This window comes from Falco cherrug, chromosome 6 (assembly GCF_023634085.1).
Source record: "Falco cherrug isolate bFalChe1 chromosome 6, bFalChe1.pri, whole genome shotgun sequence".
NCBI classification, from domain to species: Eukaryota; Metazoa; Chordata; class Aves; order Falconiformes; family Falconidae; genus Falco; species Falco cherrug.
The window spans coordinates 17,306,795-17,332,332 of NC_073702.1; the positions used below are offsets into that span (position 1 = coordinate 17,306,795).

General features: G+C 36.2%; 1 protein-coding gene across 1 annotated transcript in view; it reads right to left on the minus strand.

Annotated features, from left to right (window-relative positions):
* Window positions 1–25,538, minus strand: part of PRIM2 (DNA primase subunit 2) — a 127,958-nt gene that overhangs the window by 16,992 nt on the left and 85,428 nt on the right. Inside the window, exons 11-12 of the mRNA XM_055714145.1 lie at window positions 4,521–4,647; window positions 3,549–3,631 (exon numbers count right to left, since the gene is read on the minus strand). Of these exons, the coding sequence (XP_055570120.1) occupies window positions 3,549–3,631; window positions 4,521–4,647 (210 nt within the window). The remainder of the gene's footprint in view (window positions 1–3,548; window positions 3,632–4,520; window positions 4,648–25,538) is intronic.

Genomic DNA, 25,538 nt, shown 5'->3' on the forward strand with positions numbered 1-25,538 from the left:
ATCAGCACTTCGTTAGATTCTAAGATGGACAGTTCCATTTTGGAGTGCCTCATTGATGAAAGGTGGCTTCTAAAATACCATTCCACAGTTTGCAGTCCATTAAATATGTAAATCTATGTACTCACATATATGTTTGCTTTCACTGCTCAGTGCATTACTTTCACAGATCCTGTAGTATTTTATTTCGCTGATACAGAACTTGTGTTATAATTTGGTATATTAGATATATAAAATACATTGAACACCAAGTTATAATATATATATATTTATAGACACATATAAAAATATAACTTGGTGTACGTAACACATATAATATAACTTGGTAGTGATATATCTGCTGTAAGCAGGGAGGGCTGAAATGATTAATTGATTCAGGAACAGAAGGTCCACTGCGTTACCTTTTAATGTGATTTCCAGAACACTGTAATTTGCACTCAACAGGGACTGCAAGTCTTGAGCTTTCATTTGAATTCCTTAAAGCACCTCCTTAGCCACAGAGAAGCATGCATCACTACTAACCTGGAAAGCAAAAGTCTACTGTTCACATGATCTGACACCTGCTGCCACTGCAGGGAGTCTCATAACTCCCTCAGAATCACCCATTAAGAAGCAAGCTGAGAAACAGTTGAGCAAACAACAGCTGGTTCTAGTTACTTTTGCACAGATTTCATATAGAGGCTTGTAAAATGTCCCAAACTGAATATTCAAACCATCAAACATGAACCTGCTAGCTAGCTGCAACTGGTATGGACTGGTTGTAAATTTTGATAACATTTGGACTAAACAGAAGTGACATGTTCTGATCGTCCCATTAATAGAGAGACGTGACGCAGAACTACCAGTTAGGAACCTGACCACAGGTTTTGCAGATAGATTATTTAGATGAAGAAAAATAGGGGCTTGGAGCACAGAACAATGAGGGTGAAGATCCTGGGAAGCTGAGGATGATCCTGGAGATCAGAGATGAATGGAGGTGAATGCTGGAAAATGCCTTGGGACACCAGCCTGTAATGCCTGAGACTGTTAACTGCAAGCAGCTGCAAAGCATGCGTTGGCATGACTTTCTGCCCCAATTTCCCAGACTGGTAGTGATTCCCTTGCCGGGAAGGAAAGTTGAGACCTCAGCAAACACACCACCAGAGCAGAGAGCAAATGAGGGACTGTACGAGACAATCAAGCAGAGGTATAGTTCTATCCTCCTTGATTCTTACAACTAACATACAAACAAAAAAAGAAACAAAACCAAAACCAAACCAGTATCCAGATCCACTACAAGCTGTCATTCCCTGTCTCACCCATGACACCATGACACACATTTGTTGATGATTCAACTATTTTGTCTTTCATTAAGTGTATGTGAGACTTCCACTCATTGCAGGCACCTCAGAATCCTGGAAAACTGATGTAAAATGCCTGCTCCTTTTGTTTGCTGTCCTGTGCACATGGCCACTTAATTGTCCCCTCAGTCTAGAACAAGGCATTCATCTCTACCAGAAACCAGGCAGAGAGAACCGAATGTCAGTCTTGAGGCCCAGAGTTGTGCAAAGCAACAACATCAGAGGCTTCAAGAGACTGTCAAACCCCCCACCACTGATAACCGTTCACTAAGCTGAAGGAAAAACAACATCTCTGATACTCAGCAACTACCACCAGCATCAGAGAAGACTCTAAAAAGCCACAGTCTGGACTGAAGGATCCTGAACTGTTATTAGTCATGCAAATGTTATTGGACCATGAAAACAGCAACAAGCAGTAAGGTCTGTACGATATCTTGGAGACAGATGTCTCTTCCTCTTATCCTACTGAATATTTCAAAGACTGTCTGATGCAAAATACCAGTTTCTGAAAACCCAGCCATAGCCAACTTCTTTTTTATTTGTATTATTATTTATTTATTAGCAGCAGCAGCTTTTGAGTGGAGGTTCATTTGTTTTGGGTTTAGTTACTATTAGTACTACCGCTATTATTATCGTTATTATCATTATTATTAATAATAATATTACTATTATTCAGGTGGAAGGTGTTTTGTTTTGGATTTAGTTTGGTTTAACACTAGGAACAGCCACTGCAAAGCCCTGTACCCCAACTGTACTTAAACTGACACCACAAAATCTGTGAACAGGATGGCATCCACATCTGGGCAAAGATGACAGTGATGGAAACTGTTTTTCTTAATCACTTTTGATAAGAAAATTTAAGATTCCTAGTGCATTGCAATCCTACTTTACAAGGGGAAAAAAACCCCAAACACACAAACACAGATACAAAAAACAAAACCCAATTCACATCAAGTAAGGAACTATGTTAAATATAAAGATACTGCCCTACTGTGCAAATTCACTGAAGGAGTAACCTCTACTAAATCCTACCCACACATAGCAAGGCAGCTAAAACAGTAAATACTCACCAATCTTTCCAATGATTAGCAGGATAAAAATCCTAGAGTAGCATCAATTTTTGATGCATATAGAAAGGAAAAAAGCCAAAGGAAAGTATCTCTAGTGTCTATCAGATACATGTAAGAGAGCCAAATGCTTATTCCTATCAACCAGGAGAAAAGAAGAAAAAACAAAAGAAACAACATTCCTAGGAAAAAGTCTGGGTATTTCAAGAATTTGTCAAGAATCATAATGAATGAACAACAAACACTCTAAAACTATTTTATTTTTTTTTTTTAATTCTACTTGTTCTTTCCAAGGGAGACTAGTTTAAGTGGAACTTTCACGTTCTTTTCTATCTAGTTCAACATTCTGTTGATGCCTGACAAGCAACGGTGACATTCCACACAAACTAACGATGACAACTTCAAGCAGGTTTTTCCTACAGACCTAAAGTAGTTTTCACGACTCTTTGCTGAACTGTCTCAGCTTAACTCTAACCACTACAACTTCCTCCAATGAAAACAATGTCACCCTTTTATAGTCTTAACCTCTTGCTACATCAAGCAATGCCAGCCACATTCCTTCCGTATACCTCTCAAAAATTTCCAATTCCTGCCTTGTCCTTGCTATATAAGATAGGTTTTGAATTTAGTGTTACCTTTTAAAAAGCTACTAAAAAAATCTCTGCTTAATTTCACTAGGTATTTGATGTGCTTTTGTTTAGGGGAAGTTAGCACAATGGATTATTTAAAAATGTACGGGTTTAGAAGTTTATTACAGAAAATAATCACTTATGTCTACTGACTACACAGTGGAGTCTTCAACAAGTCACTGCAAAAACAAAAATAGATTTTCTAAAACACTACCAGATTCAAACATTTGTTTTATCACAGTGCAGTAAAATGAAGTAAAACAAAATTCTGTATTGCATCGACTATAGCAATAAACTGACTCATGATACTAAACAATAAAAGGTAATGAAAATAATCAACATATCAGTGGGAGCACTGGAGCCAGTTAAGTCAATATTCTGGCTTAAACCTTTTATTAGGAGAGATACTTCACAATACACACTGACAAATCACATACAGCATTCCTACACAAAGAGAAAGTAAAACTGAAAAGCAGTGCCTTATTAATGAAAGCACCAAACAAAATATGCCTTACCTGAGCTATTCCACTGGGAGGAACCTTGTATGACTGCAGCTTCTGCCTCAACAGCTCAGGAACACAGTGGCGGAATGGGCACCCTGGCAGTAAAAAACAAGCAAGCTCACAAACAAGGCTGTTTACCCAGGAGTTAGAGCAGTAAGGCACTCAAGAGACTAGCTAAGCTCTTCCTAATTATCTAACAGCTTATTAATATGAAAGTTAATTGCCCACGTGTACAATTGCTTACTTTTTTAATTTTGAGGTTTTGCAGGGTATTTTTTAAATAATTACTCCATTGCATGGTTATCGAGGCACAATGGGCTCATGAGTTACAGAAAATATCCTAACATAAACGAACCACAGTTCTCATTCACTGACAGGAAAAGAGTTTTACTTAGTTCCTTACTAACAACCATTGCACTAGTACAGTTAATAGCTGCGGGGAAAAAATGAAAAGACAAGTAATAAGCACCAACTGGTCTTTAAAAGCACAGTCCTTAGCAAAAATATTACTTTATAAATACCTTAGAAAGTTCCACCACCTTAAATAAGAGGGTGTGTGTGTGTGTGTGTGTGTGTCCCCCAAAATCAGTTTTGAGACACATCGAACAAACAACTAAGTAATAGAATATCAATGGTGAAGCCACTGCAGGTTTTTCATGTTTAGTCACACAGAGGTAGAATGTTTTAAAGTACCCTAGCAATCTTCAGAATTTCTGTACAATTGAATTCATACCTCAAAACACCTTTATAATTGGTCACTTTTTAAAGCATCTGTACATTTAAAGTCCCCTAGCACTACATGACACAATGTATATAAAACCAGAAGCTATCAAGTGTAATCTAAAGACAACAGTGCAAGACTACTATGGCCTTGAAATTAAATACATAATTTAAGAGACTATGGGAGGGAGTAACTTCTCTAGCCAAGGACTTCCACTGTTGTAAAACTTCCACACCCCACACACCCCCCTCCAAGGAACTCACCATGATAATCCCCTTGACTTGGTGGATTGGACATGATAATCTTCATGCAGCTGTACGGAGTATAATCAGTTCTCTTTCCTTCTTTCCCATAACTGTGGCGAATGCTGTAAGCATAACCTTTGTCAAACTAAATAAAAACAAAAGAAAAAGTTCTAATATATTGTGCCAGTGATTCTATCTGCTCTACAAATAGAAATATTGGGTAACAAAATAAATCTTCCAAACATTAAAACTGAGAAAAATAAAAACAGAGTTGCTTGCTGCTAGCTTTGATCTTTATATTACATAGACTTGTATATGCACATGTATATGTTTTACAGATGCATCACAGGAAAAGTGTTTAACTGTATGGATTTAAAGCCTTTTCAGCTGATGTGGCGATTGCTTTACAGATAAGATGACTTAAAGATCAAATTTTCAACCCTGTGATGTTAGTAAATGGAGGAAACAGAGTCATTTAAAATCTTTCATAAATGCCCGTAAATTGATTGCTTTATCAGGACAAAGAACAGAAATATAGGTTTTTTTAGTCAGATTCACACTCTTCTTCTCCCAAAGCATAATGCTTCACCTATACTTTATTTCAGCACTGAAGTTCAATTCATTAAATTCTAAAATGGAGTATACTTCACTTGTACAAAAGACGAAGGTTTTAGCAAATTTCTTTCATCTACTGATAGACTAACAACTCCTCCAATAAAATGAAATATCCTAAAGCAATATAGATGTAAATAAACATTTGTCTTGGCAGCTTGAGTACAGCGCTATCAATCTATCATTTTAGTTAAGTCCCATGGAGAACATTCAATGACATGAGTTCATGTTACTTTATACATGACAATAGGTGACATAAAATCTGTAGTAGAATCAGATAATTTATTATACGTATTCCATTGAGTTGCATAAGCTACTAGTAAGACACCAACACTTGTTCAAATACCATACTTATAGTGTTAAAAAACCCAAATAGGGTAAAATAATGAGGCATCATATTTAGAATTACACATCTTCAGTCTCTCTTCACCCCAAAGAAGCTATAACAATACATAAAAGAACAACTGTGCTCTTGCTCAGTTCAAAATTTGAGCATTAACCTTATGTAAAGTTCTGTGTCTGAACAAAAACAATTCCCATAAAAATTTATGTTTTCTTCTCAAAACCACTTTAGAGTAATTTTTTTACTCTGGTATTTTCCTAATGTAAGACAATGTAATATATGGAGAAAAAACATTCAAGCATATAACTGGTAACACTGCTACTTCAAGGATACTCTCATTTCTACAGATAAAAGTAGTTCCCTGTTTGGCCTGTGGACTTCCACATAGTAATTCAAAATATTCATATAGCTATGAAATACAACTTGTTTTAGCAGATCAAGGTAAGAGAAAAATGAAGTGTATTTTTCTTCATATAAAACACTTTAATGTTTTTTTTTAAATATAAATAATGCAAAATCCGTATCGTGATATGCAAATATGTAATACATATAATATATATAAAAATATACACAACCTTTAATAAAATCCTAAACTGCACTTGATTCAAAGGGTAAAAAAGAAACTCCTCTATCAAGATGCTGGTGATAATCAAGTCAATGTATCAAGAGTAATACTCAGCACTCGTTCCAAATAAGCTTTAAGACATCCAAAGCTCTGAACAAACATCGCCTAATTAATCCTTCCTGAGCATTTGACAAAGTGGCTTTATTTGAAAAGATTAAAAAGGAAAAGGAAAAGGGGGGAAGAAAAGAGAGAGTGAGAAGACGTAACATTGTTTTCCAGCATAGCCACAGGCAGGATCCAGCACATCAGAATATTCCTATCTAGTCAACCTTTTTGCTCAGGAGAGGAAAGAGCTGCTTGGTTGAATAGTAAATGACCGCTATTTTTGCTAGCAACAGACTTGGGCTTACCAACTCTTCCTTAGAAAGAAGGTTAAGACTGTATGAGGATCTGCTCTAGGTGCGTGCACATACCCGCAAAGGGCTGGGGCAACAGGCACCCTCCCCTTAGCAGGGCAAGCAGCAGCTGCTGGCCGAGTTCTGCTGCTGCTCCTGCAGGAGCTGTAAACGGGGTATCTACTGAAATACAGCAAACACCAAATACAAAGATGTGGGTGTTTTAATTCCCAACCATTGAATGAACCTATTAAATTGAAGATGGAGTCTGTGCTCCTATAGCTACCTATTCTACCACCCAGCAGCTCTGGAAACTTTCCTCCTTCTTTGCAAAAGACGAATGAAAGCATAATTCATTTACTTGACAAAGGCTATTTGAGCAAGCAGTTAAATTAAATTATTTTTTTGTAAGGGAAAAGCAAATCTTGAATGCTTCAGGATGTATTGCTTAGTTTGCCAGAAAATCAACACCCCTCTTTAAAAGTCCTGTATACCAAAATCTTGAGCTGTATTTTTCACATCACTTGCCTTAATGCCCCCAGAAACTACTTTTACTAACTCATTATTTTATGCTGAGAAGCAGCTCTTGCAGTAAATAGAATCAACAGATACATAATAACACAACGTAGCTTTGGGACAGGTTGGATATTTTCTCATTGCTTTCTTGTAATCCTGTTGGGATCTCAAAGAGTTTTCGCAGTGGCAGATGGCGGCAACTAACACAGCTACATGGTGCAAGTTAGCATACGCGCAGGTACATGCTTCACTGAGAGCTCTCTCACCCTTGTGATTCAGCGTTTCTTACCAATGATCAAGGAAACAGGATTTTAGTAGTGCCAATATCCAACAGGCTGTGTGGTCATCCTTCGTGGGAAGAAACCATGAATTGCAGCATTTGGTTTCAGAAAACACGCTGCGGAACAGCCTTCTCTGTACATTGGGGGATGAACTCAATGATCAGACTCATTCCTTCCTAATACTATTACTCTAGGATGTGCACATAAAAAGTCCCCCACGAGAGCAATCCCTTTTGCCAGCAAAACCACCGAGGTATAATTAGACATGTTTGAAATATGCAGAAACAAGATGACACAGGTAGGGAACTGTCCCTTCCTATCCATTCTAATGCCCCAAATTGAGGTGGTAGGATTTTCACAGTTCTTTGAACAAAATTATGTGCAGCACACATCATGCATGTAGGTGTTTGCAGGGTCATTCTAACTGCTTACAAATTGCTTCGTTATAAACTACTTCAGAAAACCAGTTTAAAAACCTGTAAAACTATTACAGTATATTTTAACTGCAATCTACCGTAAGGTCATTATGGCAAAAAAATGTAAAAGGTCAAAACTCAAATTAAGTGATTTGAAAAATCTTGGTGATGGCCCTGTACCAATTTTTGAAGGTTTTATTGAAGCTTGATATGAACTTGCTCAATAATAATGATGCTGCAGGAGTGCATACATTCCCCTCATACTCTGTACCAGTTTCCATTAAGACAAAAGAAAAGAATACAAAGGCAAAAAATTATTCTATTATCATAGAAAAACTGTATGCATATACATCCCACCATAATCTGTGCTAAGTATCAATGGGAACTTACTGCCAAAGTTACAATAAAGCATCAATGTTAAAGCAACATCATTATACCGTTGAGTATTTACATGTACTAGATCACCTACTGCTGGTAATACTTGAGAGCGGCAGCTCTTTAACTGTATGGCCCACATCTCAACTATTTTCATTATTTTGCCCCTGCTTAGCTCTCCGAGCTTTCCAAAACCTACAAGACATTTTTATTTTATGTGCTGGGTGGATGGTCCACAGCTTTGGTCAGGGAGAAATGGATCAAGAGGCAGATCTCATAAGCAATGAAATGGCCCACACTGAAGCCAATAAGCTGAGGCAAAGACAACCCTTTAACAGCATCTCTATCAAAAATTGTCACTTTGATGTTGGAATGTGCAAATCTTGGGACTATCAGCAGTGTAAATTTTTTGTTGTAAAAGACTGCAAGTCAACTGTCTGAACTTTAACTTGATCCCTGAAGATATCAAGGTTTTTTGAGGACTTCTCCTTCCTCCAGGCGTGGCTGTAGCATGCACGTGACGCCTGGTCTGAAGTATACTGCTGACGACGAGTGGGTAGTTCTGAGTTTTAATGCATCGGTATTTGTTGTAATGAACCAAGATGTCCAGTATATTACACTGAACGCACTAATGATGATCCTGGGCATCCCGGAACAGGCAGCACTGAGGCTTTCTTAACACTTCTTCTCCCTATAAGAAACTAAGCTCTTAGCACTGAACCAGTAGCCAAAACCAGAATCAAGGATGCTGGGGGACAGTTCACAGGGTATAGATGAGAGTACCGTAGCAAGGAACTCACCTTTTGCTTTTGTGCGGTGTATCTACATGAGTATCAGACTAATGCAGATTAATTTGCCTTATAACCATTAAGACACACATACTGTATTAGACAGCCTTCACGAGAAGACATGCAAGTTATAAATTAAGGTATAAGTATAATAAAAAGGTATTTTTTAAGAAAGATATATAAGCTATAAATTTGCAACTGGTATAGCCTAATACCAGATTACTATGTTCCAGATAGGAATTTAAGAAAAATGTTACTTTCAATAAATTCTGATCACATAAATGCCCACAAGATCTTTGGATATGGAATTATGATGTACATCAAATGGGCCACTTGGCAGGTATATGCTCTCCTTTGAAGAAAAGTTTTCATTGAACAAAACAGAAAAGACAGGTCATGTGTGAATCGTAATTGTCATACAACTGAATACACTTTCAAAAGAGAACAATAACAAGTGACATTCCCGAGGCATTCCAGCCGCCGCAGAATAAGTATCATGTCACCAGTGAGAGTTACCTTCCTTTTATCACTCATCATATTTGCATATTAGTATCTGGAAATAGAACTAGGTCCTCCATAAATTTTGTTACCAATTCTGATATTCAGTGTGCATATTAGGGTGGAAAATAATTTGCTGACAGGTCATCCAAGCCCTGTGTGCTCAGGTTCACACTTCTGCAAAACTTTCATGTTTCATATTAACTACTTTTATATACTCATGTAAGTTTTTATGCTTCTATTCCTTACAGTACTGGGAGATTTATTTATTTAAAGTCTAACAACTAAGCAAAATGACTGCAGTAATTTTGTCTAGCTTCTTGGCTGGCCACCAGATTAGTTCCAACTCTGCAAAATTTGAAGAAGTAATGGTTTAACCATTTTTTTTTTAAAAAAACAGTCATTGGGTAATTTCTTGTCTAAAATTGTTGAGCCTGTATGGATAACTGCTTCAAACTCATAAATTTATCGCACATGCTTGTGTATCTTCTGAAATAATTGGTTCACTTTTTCATCCATTTCCTAGGCTCAAATCATTACTGCTGACACTGCTTAGTTGGCATATCTTTTTCCAAGCAACTTTTTTTTTTTTTTTAAGCTCACTCTTAAAATAACCTCATCTTAAGGTTATTTTTTCCCAAGCACAGTTGTCATTTAGGAGCACAAATAAATGCTTCTCTATCTGCCAACAACAACAAAAAATTTCAATTTATCCTAAGTTCTCAACCCATAGCACAGTTTCCCCTTAAAGATACAGCTCAGAGATATCAGCTAAAATCGAGCCAGAAAATTCTAATAAGTTGCACGGTGGTCATTACAGACCGATTCAAATCAAGTACAAAAAAATCCCTCTTCCTCTCCAATTTCAGGTTTTCCAACCCACATGAAGCAAGGCAACTTGGTGATGGCTCCATCTACCATAAGGAAATCAAAAGGTTTAACAATCTCCTTGTATACTACCCACAGGAGTGTAAACTGCGTGGCCGATGAACTAGTTTTTCAGCTACCCCAGACTACTCATGCAAAAATGTGACAATGTAGGCTTTTATTTACAGCAGTCTAAGATTGCCTTAATATAGCTTAGCTAAATATACAATTTACATACACTGTTTTTCCATGCATTTACATGGACCAAGACTTTGAACTAGGAAACGCATAAAATAAACCACAGCAGGCTGTCTTCTGCCTGAAGACGCTGCATAAAGTTACCAGCACAACACATCTTAAAGCCATCTCTCCTATAACAACGTGATTTTTCTTAGACACATACTTTGCCATCTATGAAAGATCGTATTAGCTACTTCAAGACATTGCAGTATTTCTTTCTGTATCTAAGTTATCAATACTTTTTTTTTTTAGTCTCTTAATGGTTCATGTACATTATTTGAAATTATTCAGATACAGAAGAGGCATTTCAAAACTTTCCAGGTCCAAAGAGGAGATACTTCAATTCAGATTTGATTGATTGGAGCAAACAATGGAGGAGCTGATTTCAAACTGAAGTCTCTGAACAAGAAAATGGCACTGAACAAACTGTTCTTTTGTGGACTGACACTAAAATAAAGTTTCCATGGGTGTAACAGCTTGTGGAGGTCATAAAGGTGAAAGATACTTTAAAAACTACTTTAAACAACACTTTAGAGCATGTAAAATTATGACTTCGTTTTAATGTTCACCGTTAAGAGTAGAAAAATACCAACACTAAGTGATTATTATAATATTTGACTCATTTATACTTCTAGTAAACTGAAATGTCATTGTGATTACAGAATTATAGAGCAGTCTTTGTCTGAAGATTGTTTCTACAGAACATGATCTGATTCCCTTAGCATAATGTCCTAGCTCCTTGGCATAATATCACCTATACATAGCATTTTTCTTCAATAAAACAATAGATGTATCTGAAAGAAATAAATCCTTTCCATATTACACTGCACCAATCTCCTAATTTTTATGGGATTGCAACGTGCAAGTCATTTCACATAGTACTCCACTAACTATACTAGTCATTTTCTCTAATATTGTTAATATTTTTTTAAAAATACAAACTTAGAAAAAGATAAAAATGCTACGTAGCTATGAATATCACTGGTTTTGTCCTCCCAAGAATCATTATTCTTCCTAAATATTTACTTAACCTACTGCAAAATTTTCAGGGAGTAAGACTACCAAAAAAAGAAAAATCTGAGAAAAAGAACTGCCATTTTACGACAAAAATCAGTTTGTGGGTGACAATTTCACCCATATCAGAATTCCACTAACAAATTAATACACCATCTTATTGAAAATATTGCAAGTTTCTTGATGGCAGTTCAGTGTTACTGAACACAGAGGTGTAAATTCCTCGTCATTTAAAATGAAACAACTACACAAAGAAACAGTCATGTTTATGAATTATAATCAAGATGTGTAAGAAAATTATAGCAAGAAAATAAGTATTTAGAACAGGTGATGCAAACTTCTGTCACTTTGTTTTTAAATAGAAGAAACTATTCTTATTTTAAACAAAATTAAAACAAAGGCCAAATTAAAATGGCAATATTTGACAACACCATAAGAGGTATGTGCTTTTCTTAAGTATCTGTAAAAATACATTGGCACTTTCCTTCAAATAATAAATAAACAATAAATCCGATTACTGTAAACATGTTTTATTTTCAACAGATTTCTACAGACCATTCTCTACAGTTTTAAGGAGCTCAAGAAAAGTCATTCTAACATCAGAGAACAATCTTGAATCCTTAACTAAATATTTACTCCATAACACTCTCATTTAGAAAGTTTAGTATGAGATGAAAAAATATCCAATAACTAATTTCTAAACCAAGAGATTTCATCAGTTAGGTAAAAAACCCACACCATACTTCTGGTACTCCATCAATTATAAGCACACCAACACCTCTCAGATTGTTCTGCTGATGTTTTTCAATCAGTGTTTCTCACATTTCAATATTCAGAGAAGTTAACTGAGGGAAGTGTATCTTTCAGTAGAAGATAAGCAGTAAATTAGCAGGGCTACTCATTTCATCAGAAGTGGCAGACAGAATAAAAGTCCCCAAAACATACACAGACAAAGGAGAGCGCAAAGCATTATCACTGAAAGAGATTAACTGTGTTAACAGATTGCAAACTAGACAGAAATGTGGCATGTGGTAGAATAAAAAACGACTAACAAAGTTAAACAGAAGTAGAATAGTAACTAACTGTGCACATCTACAGAAGTAAGATTCAGCTCCAGGCATCTAAATCCAGACACCTCCCATTATTGTCAATGGAGGTCAATGCAATCAGAGGGGCCTCGGGAGCGATTAAATTTACCCTAACGTAGGCACCTAGAGGCTCATTAAATAAATCATTCTCTAGACACTATTGACTGTATAGGCTAGGCTAGATCTCTATTGATTGTAACGGCAGCTTAGGATCTCAGTGTAAAGAATACACATAACAAGGAGAAAAGAAAATCAGTAAGTGTATCAGAATTGGGAGAAATCCATATTTACATCCATAACACTGCAGCACATATTATACAGGTTTTCAGGGAAGATGGGCAAAGACTGGCCAGAGAGTCTTGCAAAGTCCAAAACCTAAATTCCTACTGCTTATTCAAAGTCTATCAGTACTCTAAACAAGAGTGCTCACATATGATGTTCTGTACTGTAACCTAGATCAGCACGTACAATAAAAATGTAACATATAGGGAAGGAATAGGAAAGAAAACTGACGTCAGCATGGAGACATGTTGTCGCTTTGTGAAGAATCCTGAAATATATCCAATCGGCCTCTGGTTATAAGACCAATCAGCAATAAAATGCAGGACTGGGACATGAGGTTCAAACTGCATGCTGACGGAGGGTTTATTCTCAATAGCCCGTCACATCACCTTAAAGCTGTGGATGAAAAGACAGAGGCATTCAGCAGACCAGACTGTTATAGGCCACAGCAGCAGCCAAATGGACTTTCAAAGAGATTTAGAGGAGAGCCACCACACTTGGCTCCAGCTCGTCCCTTAGATATTTGGGATCTTCTGCTTCACAGAAAATAGTCCAATGTGTTATCATGTCTAATTATTATCATATAACTCTAGCATAGCAGGCTCCTTCATTCTAGTAATGATAATTTTTCCTATATGGAAGGAGAAAGAGCATGTCAGAAAGCAAAGCTACCCAACCAGCCATACTACAAAACTGGAAATTAAATAGGGTATGACGACTCCCAGGTTGCTGGAACAGCAGAAGAGAAACTCACAAATGAGAGAAGTCCTGAGGAAAAACTGTCTCAGCCATTCCAGGCAATCAAAATTAGCCGGACCTGCCTCATTTTGAACAGGACTCTTGGCATTAAAACAACAGACACCTGTTCAACCACAGCACCAGAAGTGAGTCCAAAGGACAGTGCATTGATCTGCTCTTGAAAAGCATTGCTGCTGGCACGGGCTACAATTCACCTATGCTAGGGTGGTCTCAATTTCAAAGACTTCTGGACAAAGACAGAATACTGGAATTAATCCAAGGAAGTCTGTCTTATTATCCAATATTCTGGTGCTACTTGGTACGTTTTCCAGAGAGTCAAAAGATCTAAGCAAGTTCACCACAAGAGCTGAAGTGTCTTGTTTTCAAAGAACAATCATCTCCTGACACAGTGGAAGACCTCATGTGCTCACTGAACTGTTTGTATTTTACAAGCTGGTTGAACTACGCAGCATTCCCTAAATATGCAATCTTTGAGGCAGAGTCTGGAAGGTTTTGCACACCATTTGGACTACTTAAACCACAGAAGTGTTCTTCCCTTTTAAAACCATGCATATTGCATAGGGAGTTTACCTGAGCGAGCTCCCTATCTTTGACTGATTATATTACTGAATTACTTCATTAATTTATTACTGCATGCCCTTGCAAGCACCTTTGCAGTGTGGTAATGTTATTAAGAATCCTTTACAGATTGTTACTTCTTAATCTACACACTGATCAGAATCACATCTGAAACCAAGTCCAGCACTAGATGACAAAAAGTATATAAGAAGCAAGGTGAATTAAAAAAACACAGGCAGGCCTTCTTCACTGATCACCAAGATCGAATGGTAAATTGCTGTTACCCTCAGGTTCTAACAGGCCACCAGTAAAACAGTCCTCTTTCATCAGAAATCTTGTGACTGACCCAATCTAGTCTGTAACAAGATACAGTAATGTCCAAGAAATTCAATTTTACCCTAAGCCTCAGATTTGCAGAAGCGGCAGCATCACTCAAAGAGATCACTCAAAAGTATCTTGAGCTGAAGAATATCCCTTCAAACAATCCAAGTGACAAAGTTATCAAAATGTGATACAACTCTGGCAAAAAACTTGCCTTTTACTGAGAAATGGTTAAACCTCTCGGACAAGGATCATGGTCAGAACAGAAAGACATTAAGTCTCCAATCATATAATGTCTCGCCATACCAACAAATCCCCAATATAAGCATAGATAGAAAAAAAAATTTAAAACAGAAAAAAATCAAATAATTTTTAAAACAAAACTGTAAGGAGGCTGAGTAATGAAAACGTTTCCTCAGATTGATAACTATTCCTGAAGTCTACTCTTGAAATAGGTACATTTCACTTTTTTGTTGCAGTCATAAAAGAATGACAAAACCAAGGTATTAAAACACAAAACTGTACACAGACACTTGATGTCTGCCTACCCTTTTGAACATAAACCAAGTATCAGAGCTCTCCGAACAGCACAGTTTGGCTCAAGAACACCTGCATTCCCTCTGCAAAAAGTTTGCTGGAAAAAAAAATTTCCCTATTAACAGCAAAATAAAGGACAAAATCACATTTTAAGATGATGATCAAAGGAAATGGAAGTGCAGAAAACCAGATGTTAGTCCTTGCTGTCATAATAAGAACTGCTTGTTAAAGACCCTTTTATAGTCTATGTTATACACAGAGTGCACCATAATCAAGACATATTTGAACTCTTGACTGCAAGTACAACATGAGTCTTTCTGCATTCAATGCCAGAAAAAAGCTTCTTTTTAAATACACAAGACTATTTTGCTTTTTTAAAAAAAAACTATTGTTAATCCATCATTAATTAAAAGACGATTAACTGCAGGGAAAAGGCAAACAAAAATAAAGAAGCTCTACTGCCAGACTGCTTTGAACTGTCTCAGGAAAAGTAACGTGCACCCCATTTTTTAGTGCCTGCTGTAAGGTTCTAAAAATAGGGAAATAACTCTGGTAACAAAATACAAGAAAGAGTCCAACTATTGTAGTCCACCTAAGGAAAAAAAAAAAAAAAATCACCTTTCTTGTTTACAACAAAAATTCCTCAGAGTTTCACTGGTACTGCCCCAGTCCTCATGCCCCAAACTCAACTCCATTAAGTAGATTAATTAGAAAATGAAAGAAAAAAAACCACTGAAATTTAAACAGCAAAACTTGCCATAAAGACCACTAAATTCTGCTCCCCAGTGTACAGCAGATTTTTCTCCTTGTGTGAGTGGACTTAATTAAGAAGGGACATCGGGAACAGGAAAAGCTCAGAGCACACCACATCATGCAGAATTCAGTTTCACAGCTAAACAGCATTGTACATTTCAATATAAGATCAGAACCTAACCTCCTTTCAAGAAGTAGTAACCTCTATAATGTTGAAATACTTAAGGTCTATCATAGTAATTCAACTTCCCTAAGTCAATATATTAAATTTCTGAAACATAAATTGTGCATAGCACAAGTAACATATAAAAGAGCTGCCCTGTCTTTATTCATGAGATTCAATAGATTTCAAAGACATGCGGCAGAAAGTTAAACCAATTCTGAAAGTAAAAATACATTTTTATTTACATCGTGGCTATGCGGTATATCAGCGGAGTGCACATTTGATGCAACATGCTGCTTTTCTGGATGACTGAATATGAAATTTACTGGCTGAATACAGACAAATGGAATATGACAGCTATATGATATTACAACAATTACTTGCACATTATCAAAAGAGAAGACCAAGTACACAGCATTCTGGGGTTTGTTTTCAAAGCCAGTTTATGCGATTACAGAAAACCTGAACATTGACTAAAGTAATTTTAAAATATTCTTTCAAACAATTATATCAAGATTAATAAACCATTCTATCAAAACTTTTCTGTTCAAAAAGCACAGGAACACAACTGAAAGAGACGTGCTGTGGCATTCAACTTGTTCTGGAAGTTAACAAAAAGATACAGATGAACAGACTTGCATCTCAAAAACAGTTAGGCCCTGCCCCAGAACTTGGGGTAAATAGCTGAAGAGCTTAAATACATTATTGGTGGTGTGTGGGGCAACATACAGCAGGCATTTTTCAGCAGATGGCTGTCAAGAGAGGGCCGTATGGTTAAGAAGGCGTTCAACAGAGCCTGCTAAAGACCACATTTAGTGACACAGAAATCTGGCAACCAGATAGGCAAACCCATCTATTACTTTTCTTTAAATGTCACAGACTTCCTTGCTGCTGCTGTGATGGCTAATAAAACAGAAATGTCTTCTGACAAGTACATGGTCTTTCTACAGTGATAATAAAGTGCAAGTTTGAAAGCGGTTCAAGAGTACAAAGGGAATCTTAGAGAATTGAAAGTCTAGCTTTAACATCCATTTTTATACATTCTATTCTGAAAAGATACTAAAGTATGGGAAGAGAACGTGTGTTGCTGGGAATGAAACAAGTCATAAGAGAGCAGATTCTCTTAATCCAGATTAGTTTTAGTACAGGAAAGATAATTATTGCTTTCATTCTTCTCAGTGCAAGAACCTTATCGCTAACCTGCTCATATACTAGATTACTAAATACAGATTTCAGTGCCTAATATGGAACAACTATGGAAACTATTCCTATTTCTTTTTATGGTAGTACAGTACAATTAAAAAACATCACTAAAATTATGCCAGCACTGTAATGAATGTCCTGGAAGAGAGATTATGTAGCTAGAGCTCTTCTCCGTCCCTAAGACATGCCACAGGATGAAAGACCATTCAAAATTTTCCCTTATAATGTAAGTCAGATGATGAAAACTGAAAATCAAAAAGACAGATACATGTTTAACAGGTTAAAAAAAAAAAAAGGCTGAACAAATTAAAGTACTTTAAAGTGAATAATCATAGGAAAACACCACCATAACTTTGGTTTAAAGTGAATAATCATAGGAAAACACCACCATAACTTTGGCTTCAAAACAAAGACTGGAGAATTCCAGTTTTAACAGAAATAATTGAGAAATCTGGTAGCAACCGAAAAAAGGACTGTGTTTGCAGTGAAAGAGCAACACACAGAGCACTTACTATTTTTTTATATTTATATATATATCATATATTACTTATTACTGCGATTCCTAGAATATTTATGTGCCCAGGCAGTAACTTCCCAGTATATCATAGTCTAGAATCATTTTATGTTTTCTAGCACATAATCATCAGTTGTGGTCTAAGTAACACCCATGAAACAAAACTACGGTGAAAAATAATGTTTTTATACTAGGCATATTTAATTTAAGAAATACTGCTTTGAGGTTTTGAATCTGTTATACAAAAATTAACATTTTTTTAAATTCTAAGGGTTTTTTAAAAGGTTTCTGTAACAAAAATACTGTTTTATGAAAAAAGTTACTATATAAAATGACAGAGAAACAGATTCTTGTCAATATTCAGTATGCTTAGCTGTAAGATACGCTGGTATGCTGATTAGTAATTTAAGGCCTGAGAAAAGAAAGTTTCAGAGGGAAATACACAAAAATATGCTTGAGTTTAATATGCATCTACATTAGCTACAGGGTATAATAAACTACAGTGCTCTCTTAAATCTACATAATTATGTCCCAAAGATAATTTCTCTTTAGTATCCTTAACTTTACCAATAAACTGGTAAGGACCTTGGGTTTAAAAGGTCAGGCAATATTGTTTTAAAGTAAAATACATCCTTACAAGTGAAAAGGTAAAAAAAAAAAAATGTTAAGGTTTTGGTTTGGTTTTGTTCCTTCTAGTGGTCAGAACTTCAGATGTGGCAAGCAAAACAAAACTCTAATGTACACTGAAAGAAAACCAAGTAAAGTTGCAGTTTCCCTTTAGCAGTGAATATTCTACCTGCAAGGTTAAATACCACCCAAGTTAACTAGTTCAATTCAATAGCACAACATTATGCACCACTTACCAGGTATTACTATTCTTACTCCAATTTTTAAAAATTCTGCATACAGTTATGCATATATAGCCTCCACATGATTTATACAGGTACATACACACAGTATATATATCTATTCATTCATTTATATATTTGTATAAAGTTGTAAGTTAACAATATCTTTTCAGTGATTACTAATATACATTGCATATGGGCAGAAATTGTGAAAAAATTATTACTTTCATATTTTGCCGAAATGGTAGGACATTTCTACCATGTATCGCAAAGAACATCTACATTCACATACGATTTCTCATCGTCTGACTTCTTATATGTCAACTGGAACTATGATATGCTTCATTTACTTGCTTAATTTGAAAAAAAAACCCTAAAATGGACTACGAGAGAAACAGCCGCGGTACACATGTCTATATTCTTCATTTAATAAAAAGGTCAGAGCAGCAATTATCTACAAACTTGCACACATTTCTCCAAGTATTGTGAACAACATAGATGTTTGCGGTAAATACCTTTGCAACAAAGTCAGGATTTCCTGTCTGGCAGAAAAGTAGAAATAGTACCAACTGCTTTGCAAAACTTGCATTACTAATCACATCATGCAGTAATGTCCATAAATACAAGATGGCATGTTACTTTTAGTGACAGCAATTCCATATTATTATTTAACTGTAAGTCCTAATAAAAAAATCACAGTCTGATGCAAACAACTTCCAACTATTTTGATTTGATCTCACGATGCTTAATTAAACAGGAAGCAAACAGCTATCTCTAGCTCTAATGAGTCGAGCAAATTTTCTGCAGCCTTTCCAGAATGATTGTGTCCACAATACTAAAGAGAATTAACACTGACAACGCTGGTAGTGTCTTGCCCCTAGCCACAGGTGAGGGTTATACGTTTACAGGCTTTGCTAGTATTCTCTACATTTGATACCGTCAGTGAGGAATCTTATCCCAGCTCCTTCCTACGACCTAGCAGAATTTAACAGGACTCTGGAAGAAGTTATTCACATTTTATCACAGAGTCATTTAGGCTGGAAAAGACAGTTATTCAACCATTAACCTAGCACTGCCAAGTCCACCACTAAACCATATCCCTAAGTACCGCACTTGGAATACAATCAAATACAACTCCTATAAGCATGCTTTCTCAGCCCTCCTATTTCCAGGATCCATTACAGATCTCTTTCCTACTGCTTTGGTTAATAGGTATACAAAACCGAAGAAATCAAAGCAAACTAGTATTTCAGCAATATGCCAACACTACTCATCTGATTCAAACTTCTGCAGTGCTCCACAAGAGAAGGGAATACAATGCTAACAAGAATAAATGAATGCACACACGGACACAAAAGGACAAATTCCCATCAATAAAAGACAACTTTAAATCAAAATGATAATATATAATAACAAGAATCTTGCAGAGACTTAACATACATACTGTGATACACTTAATGCCAAAAATAACCCAATTTTAATAGCAATTGAAGGTTATTTCCGTTCAGCTAAGGACAGATATTATTATTACTTGGACTAAACTCCATGGCCAGATCACAGAGGTTTTGCAGGAAATTCCTAATTTTCAGATGCAGCTCTAACCATTCATATGTAACCAAATGGAGAAGAATAATAGCTGTCCACAGCGTAAAGTCCTCAGGATTTTCAGTTATTTGCATCCAACATCACACTGCTGCTTATTAGCAAATTACCATAGCCAAAGGAAAGAAAACATCTTTTTCCAGCTACAACCAAGAAAGCTGAACTAATTCAGCTTGACTCAGATGCAACAACAATCCATGCATTTACGGCTTCAAGTCATGCTTTTCATTCTCATGCCTAGTTGTATAAATTGTGATTATAAAACAAATTCACTCAAAAACTTCTTCTGCATAATTTTTATTAAAATGTAAAACAAACCACAGACTATCCTCTTCAGTCAAGATCATGCAAGCTAATTGATCTCAGCATGACATCTCTTCACATGAAATACCAGTTTCAACAACAGTTATGTCCCATTTGAACAATGCACCTGTTAACATCCAAGCTTCAATTTCTATGCAAACAAAACATTAAGGAAACTATATGAAAGGAGTAGATCTCATGATGCTTGATTCACTACCATAAAGCTGATTTCTCAAAACTAATGTGACTGACGTGAGTTCAGATTATGGACATTTTTAAGACTGTTCAACTCCTAACAACTAGCATCTTGGTTGAGTCACTTCAGTTTTGCACAAATACTCTGATTGCATAGACCTGGCTGTTCAGAGGAATGCCACAAAGGATTATACTAACAGCAAAACAACCAACCAACACACCAACCCCAAACCAAAACCACACAAAAGAACTTGGGAATAGTGAAATCCGAAAGTCTGTTTCATTAGCCGTCGCGGCTGAAATTAAAATTAAATCTTAATTTTTATTTCAAGCCTGCATGCCTAGGATCACTTGGACCACCTACTGTTTTGAAACCCCTGTAACAATTGCACATTACTGTTTTTTTCTTCAAACTTGCATTTAAGGAAAAGGTTTAATGCAAATTCAACAGTAAGTTTGGGAATCAAAATGAGTCATGTACATGGAAATGCATTTTCATGTTTTTTCTGATAATTAAATCACTTCTAGCCTGAGCTGTTTGTAGATTACAAAAAACATCTGGAAACATATCATAAAAGTATTTTGACTTTCTGAGCATAAAGAAAGGTAAGCTAGGTAAGCATAGCCATTCAACATATAATAATGTTATGAATAGAATGTCATTTTGCCAATACAAAATAAAAGTGATTCACTCAGTCTTTAAAATTCACTTTTTTTTTCTCACTAAAACTAGAGAATGAAATGACAATTTCCAAATAACGAAAGAGAAATACAGACAGCAAGTCGTTCTACTGAAGCTAATTTTTACATTCACTGGTAGAATGCAAAAAAAATTTCTATTTCTTTTTATGATAAGTTTAACACAAAAAGAGAATTTAATCAAGACTATCTAAGTCCCCTGATAACCAATGAAAACAAAGGCAATATGCTTAACTATATTAATGCCTTGGTACCATGACATACTCTTCCACTTCCACAGAATTCAGAGGGATAAGATTTTACAGGTAATATATGCTGCATTTTTATTACTTTTTTTTTATATCCTCGAAGACAGCAAACATTTTCTTAAAGTTCTATAACAGCCTTTATACATCTCAGGAAAATTCAAGCCTGGCCATCTACTTGCATTATAGTACTACTGATGTCCAATTAAAAAAAGATCAGATTGTAATCTGATTATATCTTTATCCTTTAGAGGTTAAATATTGTGTCTTGCTGTTCAACATGTCACTTTAGGCTGCAGATTTGTAAAGTTTAAATAACTGAATAATAGAAGTAGCAAATGACATTCAATTAGAGAATTCTAATTAAGAATGTGACAGAACAAAGATCTTTCTCTGATTTATGAATCAAAATATGTTCCCGAAACAGTAGGCACCATTACGCAACATAAAGAGGGCAAATAAAAAAAACAATCTAGCTGCAAACCAACCCCCAAGTCTCAAACAAATGAGAGAGTAAAATAGCAAAACCAAATGTAACCAACCGACCGATAAAGAAAATATTCCTAGGGATTTAAGGAGGTGGAGGTTGTTTCAAAGAACCACCATATCATCCAAACATTATAAATTGCACTGGGGATAGTCCTGTTCGCTGAAAAGCATTGCCTTGCAGATTATGAAGTGCCTATTTCTATTTTCATTTAAATACACGGAGTTATTTTATAATTGTATAGACCTACAAAGCTTTATAGCATAAGCACTTCTAATTTACATCGCTACATTATATTTGTTTATTCTTTATGATCTTGTCTCCCCCTAGTGGCTGGCCCTCACAGAAATGTACTTCTACCTGTATTCAGACCTGTATGCAGAATCACAGGGTAAGTCAGGCTAGAAAAGACCTCAGGAGGTCTCCAGTCCAGGCTCCCCCTCATGGAATTTCTAGCTGGCCCTGGTAGAAACGTTCACCACCAGCTGTTTGCAGTCAAGGTAAAGCTTCACTCCTGAATCCAGATTCAAGGACCTCCCTAAGATCATCTGGAAAAGAAATGGAAGAGGCAGGAAAATCCAGTCACTGAAACTATCTCATTGGGACGTATCTTCATCCTGAAGCCTCATCACTTCTTAACAGAGTAGAGACTTATTCCTGATGCAGTATATGGCTGGCAAGTTGTCTGTCCTCAGATTCATACATGATCATCACGTGTGTAAGAAACATCTAGAATATATTAAAAATCAACTGAAGCTCAAAAGCTTCACTGTGAATGGTTTGCTTCTTCCCCAGTCACAGATGCTGAGCAAGGTTAAGTGAGTAATGTTTCCTCTTGCGTCTCCCAGGAAGATGTCTGTCATGAGGACCTTTACCAGCAGGAAGGGATGCAGAGGCATACCTCAGACAGGAACCTCTGACAACTAGAAAACATCCTGCTCATTGCCATTGCGACCAACCGCTACAGAAAACAACAAGCCATATGAAACTGCAGTAAGATGATCTGGAAAGCTAAGTCAGGATGAATAAAAGGCTTCACTAGCCTGAATGCCACCACATCCCCCAGGAAAGAGTGCTAGAACACAGCAGCTGAAGAGCCACGTCTCACTCACATTAACAAGTCACAAGGACAAGACAGCTGTTATGTCACAAGGATAATTTTGTAAATATAGTAATGCATAATTTTGGAGATTTATTAAAGAAAGAAAGACAGACAAACTCTTGTGCAATTTTCAGATGCTCTTCAGTAGTATATGCAACAATAATAAAAATCTGCAATCTCAAATTGCAATTATCAAAGGAATTACTTTTCAACACAGAAGTGCACAACTAGCAACTGTCTCTTCTGTAAAAAATGGTAAATAATCAGAGTACTAGAAGAGAACATTTCCCATCACTGTGCATCAAATACTGCTAAGAAAAAGAATATATATCAACAAGTATATATGTAGCAAAGGAAAGCAAAAAAGTGGTGGGTTGCCTTAAACCCATCCATCTGTATCAAAACCTTAATTCCAGGCTATTTGCTAAGGAAGTAACTGAATAATGCCTTAAAGAAACTGATACAGCTTTCATTCTTTCCTTTGTTCCAAACGCTACATTATCTTTCAAGTCTCTGATTTCACATTCACAAGCTAATCATACAAATAGATACAAACAGTAACAGCCAAATAATCATCTCCACTATAGGAGGATTTTACTTTCAACTTACCAGAGCATTTTTACAACTAACTATACTGTAACTATTTAACTTCTCTTCATTCATCTTATTACTTTCTTTTTTTCAAGTATTTTAAAAGCATACTGGAGCTACCTCCCTATTTTGGGGGTGGTGGGGTGGTGTTGCTTCTTAAGCAAGAAGAACAGGATGTGAATGAACCTAAGGGAATTAATATCTATTTAGAGTAAGATTACATGTTACAGAAAAAAAACCAAAAGAGCCTTAAAATAACACTTGAGATTATGAAGCCCGCTAGCATAACCACTCAGTAAGAAGCAACACATCTACCACCATTTCACAGCTGATCCTATCATTTCAACAACAATAACTTACCATTTAGGCACTCTTAGCCTAGCAATTCACACAGTAATTTTAATTACAGTGCCTACAGAAAAAAATGTTTTATTTTGTGCTCTGTATTTGTCGCTGTTGTGAACATGCCAGTACGTGATCATCTGCCCCCCAACAGAGGATCTCCACTAGTTTCAGTGCTTTCTTCGTAGGCACTATTTTAATTTTTTTTTCCACTGAATACATGGTTTCACACTTCGCTTACAATACACTTTACTTTTAAAGGTAAAATATTGTTTCTTAAAAACACTGTAGAAAAGTTTTTATCAATGAGCCTAGGGGTATGTTCACATCACTGATTCACGGCACAGGATGAGTTCTTTTCGGTGCAAATTTTCCTTGTGCTAAGCCTATGCTTAGCCTGCTGGTAAGCACTCCAGTGCACCACTGGTGCGTTCAAGGTAACTCACTCCCTGCTGAAGACTGAAGTTGTCTGCCAAGAATTCTTAGGATTCAGAACTGACATAAATGTTGCAGCCACTAAAGATTAATGTAAACACATAATTTTGAAACTGCAGCAAATTGAACACTCCCTTGTTGCAATACAACAGCCAGGAACAAATAATTAGCAAGTATAATGCATATATCTTCACAATGCTCTGTTAAGACAAAAAAAGTACAATTATCTCCACTCTACAGGAAAGGAACAATGGCATGAGTGTCAAAAAATGAAAATGTCAAAAGAAGAAAGTACCAAGAAGAACTTTAGTAATTTTCATTTTTTCAGGACATTAAACCTTATATGACATTTTACTATGAAAACCTACAGGCTACTGACTTCAGGTACAGGTGTGAAAAATCAGCTTATTTTTTACCCCAGTCTGAAGCTGTTTATCTAGAACTTAAGAAGAATGAAAATTACATGGAAGTAGCAGCCTGCTTGTGAAAAATGCAGTAATTACAACTCCTTACTTCATTCACAATATACTTTCTAACTGTCAAAGGTAGACACAGGATCATAAAATTTCATTTATTTCTAGGGCCTATCAAGGGAGATGCTATAAAGTTATAACCCTGTGACTGAAAAAAAGACCCAAGGTGCATACATGTTGTCCTACATGTGCATATACCTATGGTGTAATCACACCTGTTCATACAATGACTTTTTAAAAACAGAAATAATAAATACTTACATTGAAATAGTAAATGTATATATTTACATTGTTACTGTTTCTGATAGCTTGGTTTTATTCTTTCAGTTTCCTTTAAGAATAGGAAATTGCAACTGAAAAATCTGCATTTTCCTGAACTCAACTAGCATACTAGTTGACCTAGGCAACAACAACCTGACACACAACTAGGCAGGTTGACCCTGGCTTGGTACCAGGTACCCACCCAAACCACTCTATCCCCTCCTCAACTGAACAGGGGAGAGAAAATATAACTAAAGGTTTGGGTGTCAAGATAAGGACAGGGAAAGATCACTCCCCAGTTACCGTCATGGGCAAAACAGACTTGACTTGGGGGAAAATTAGCTTAATTTATTACCAACCAAACC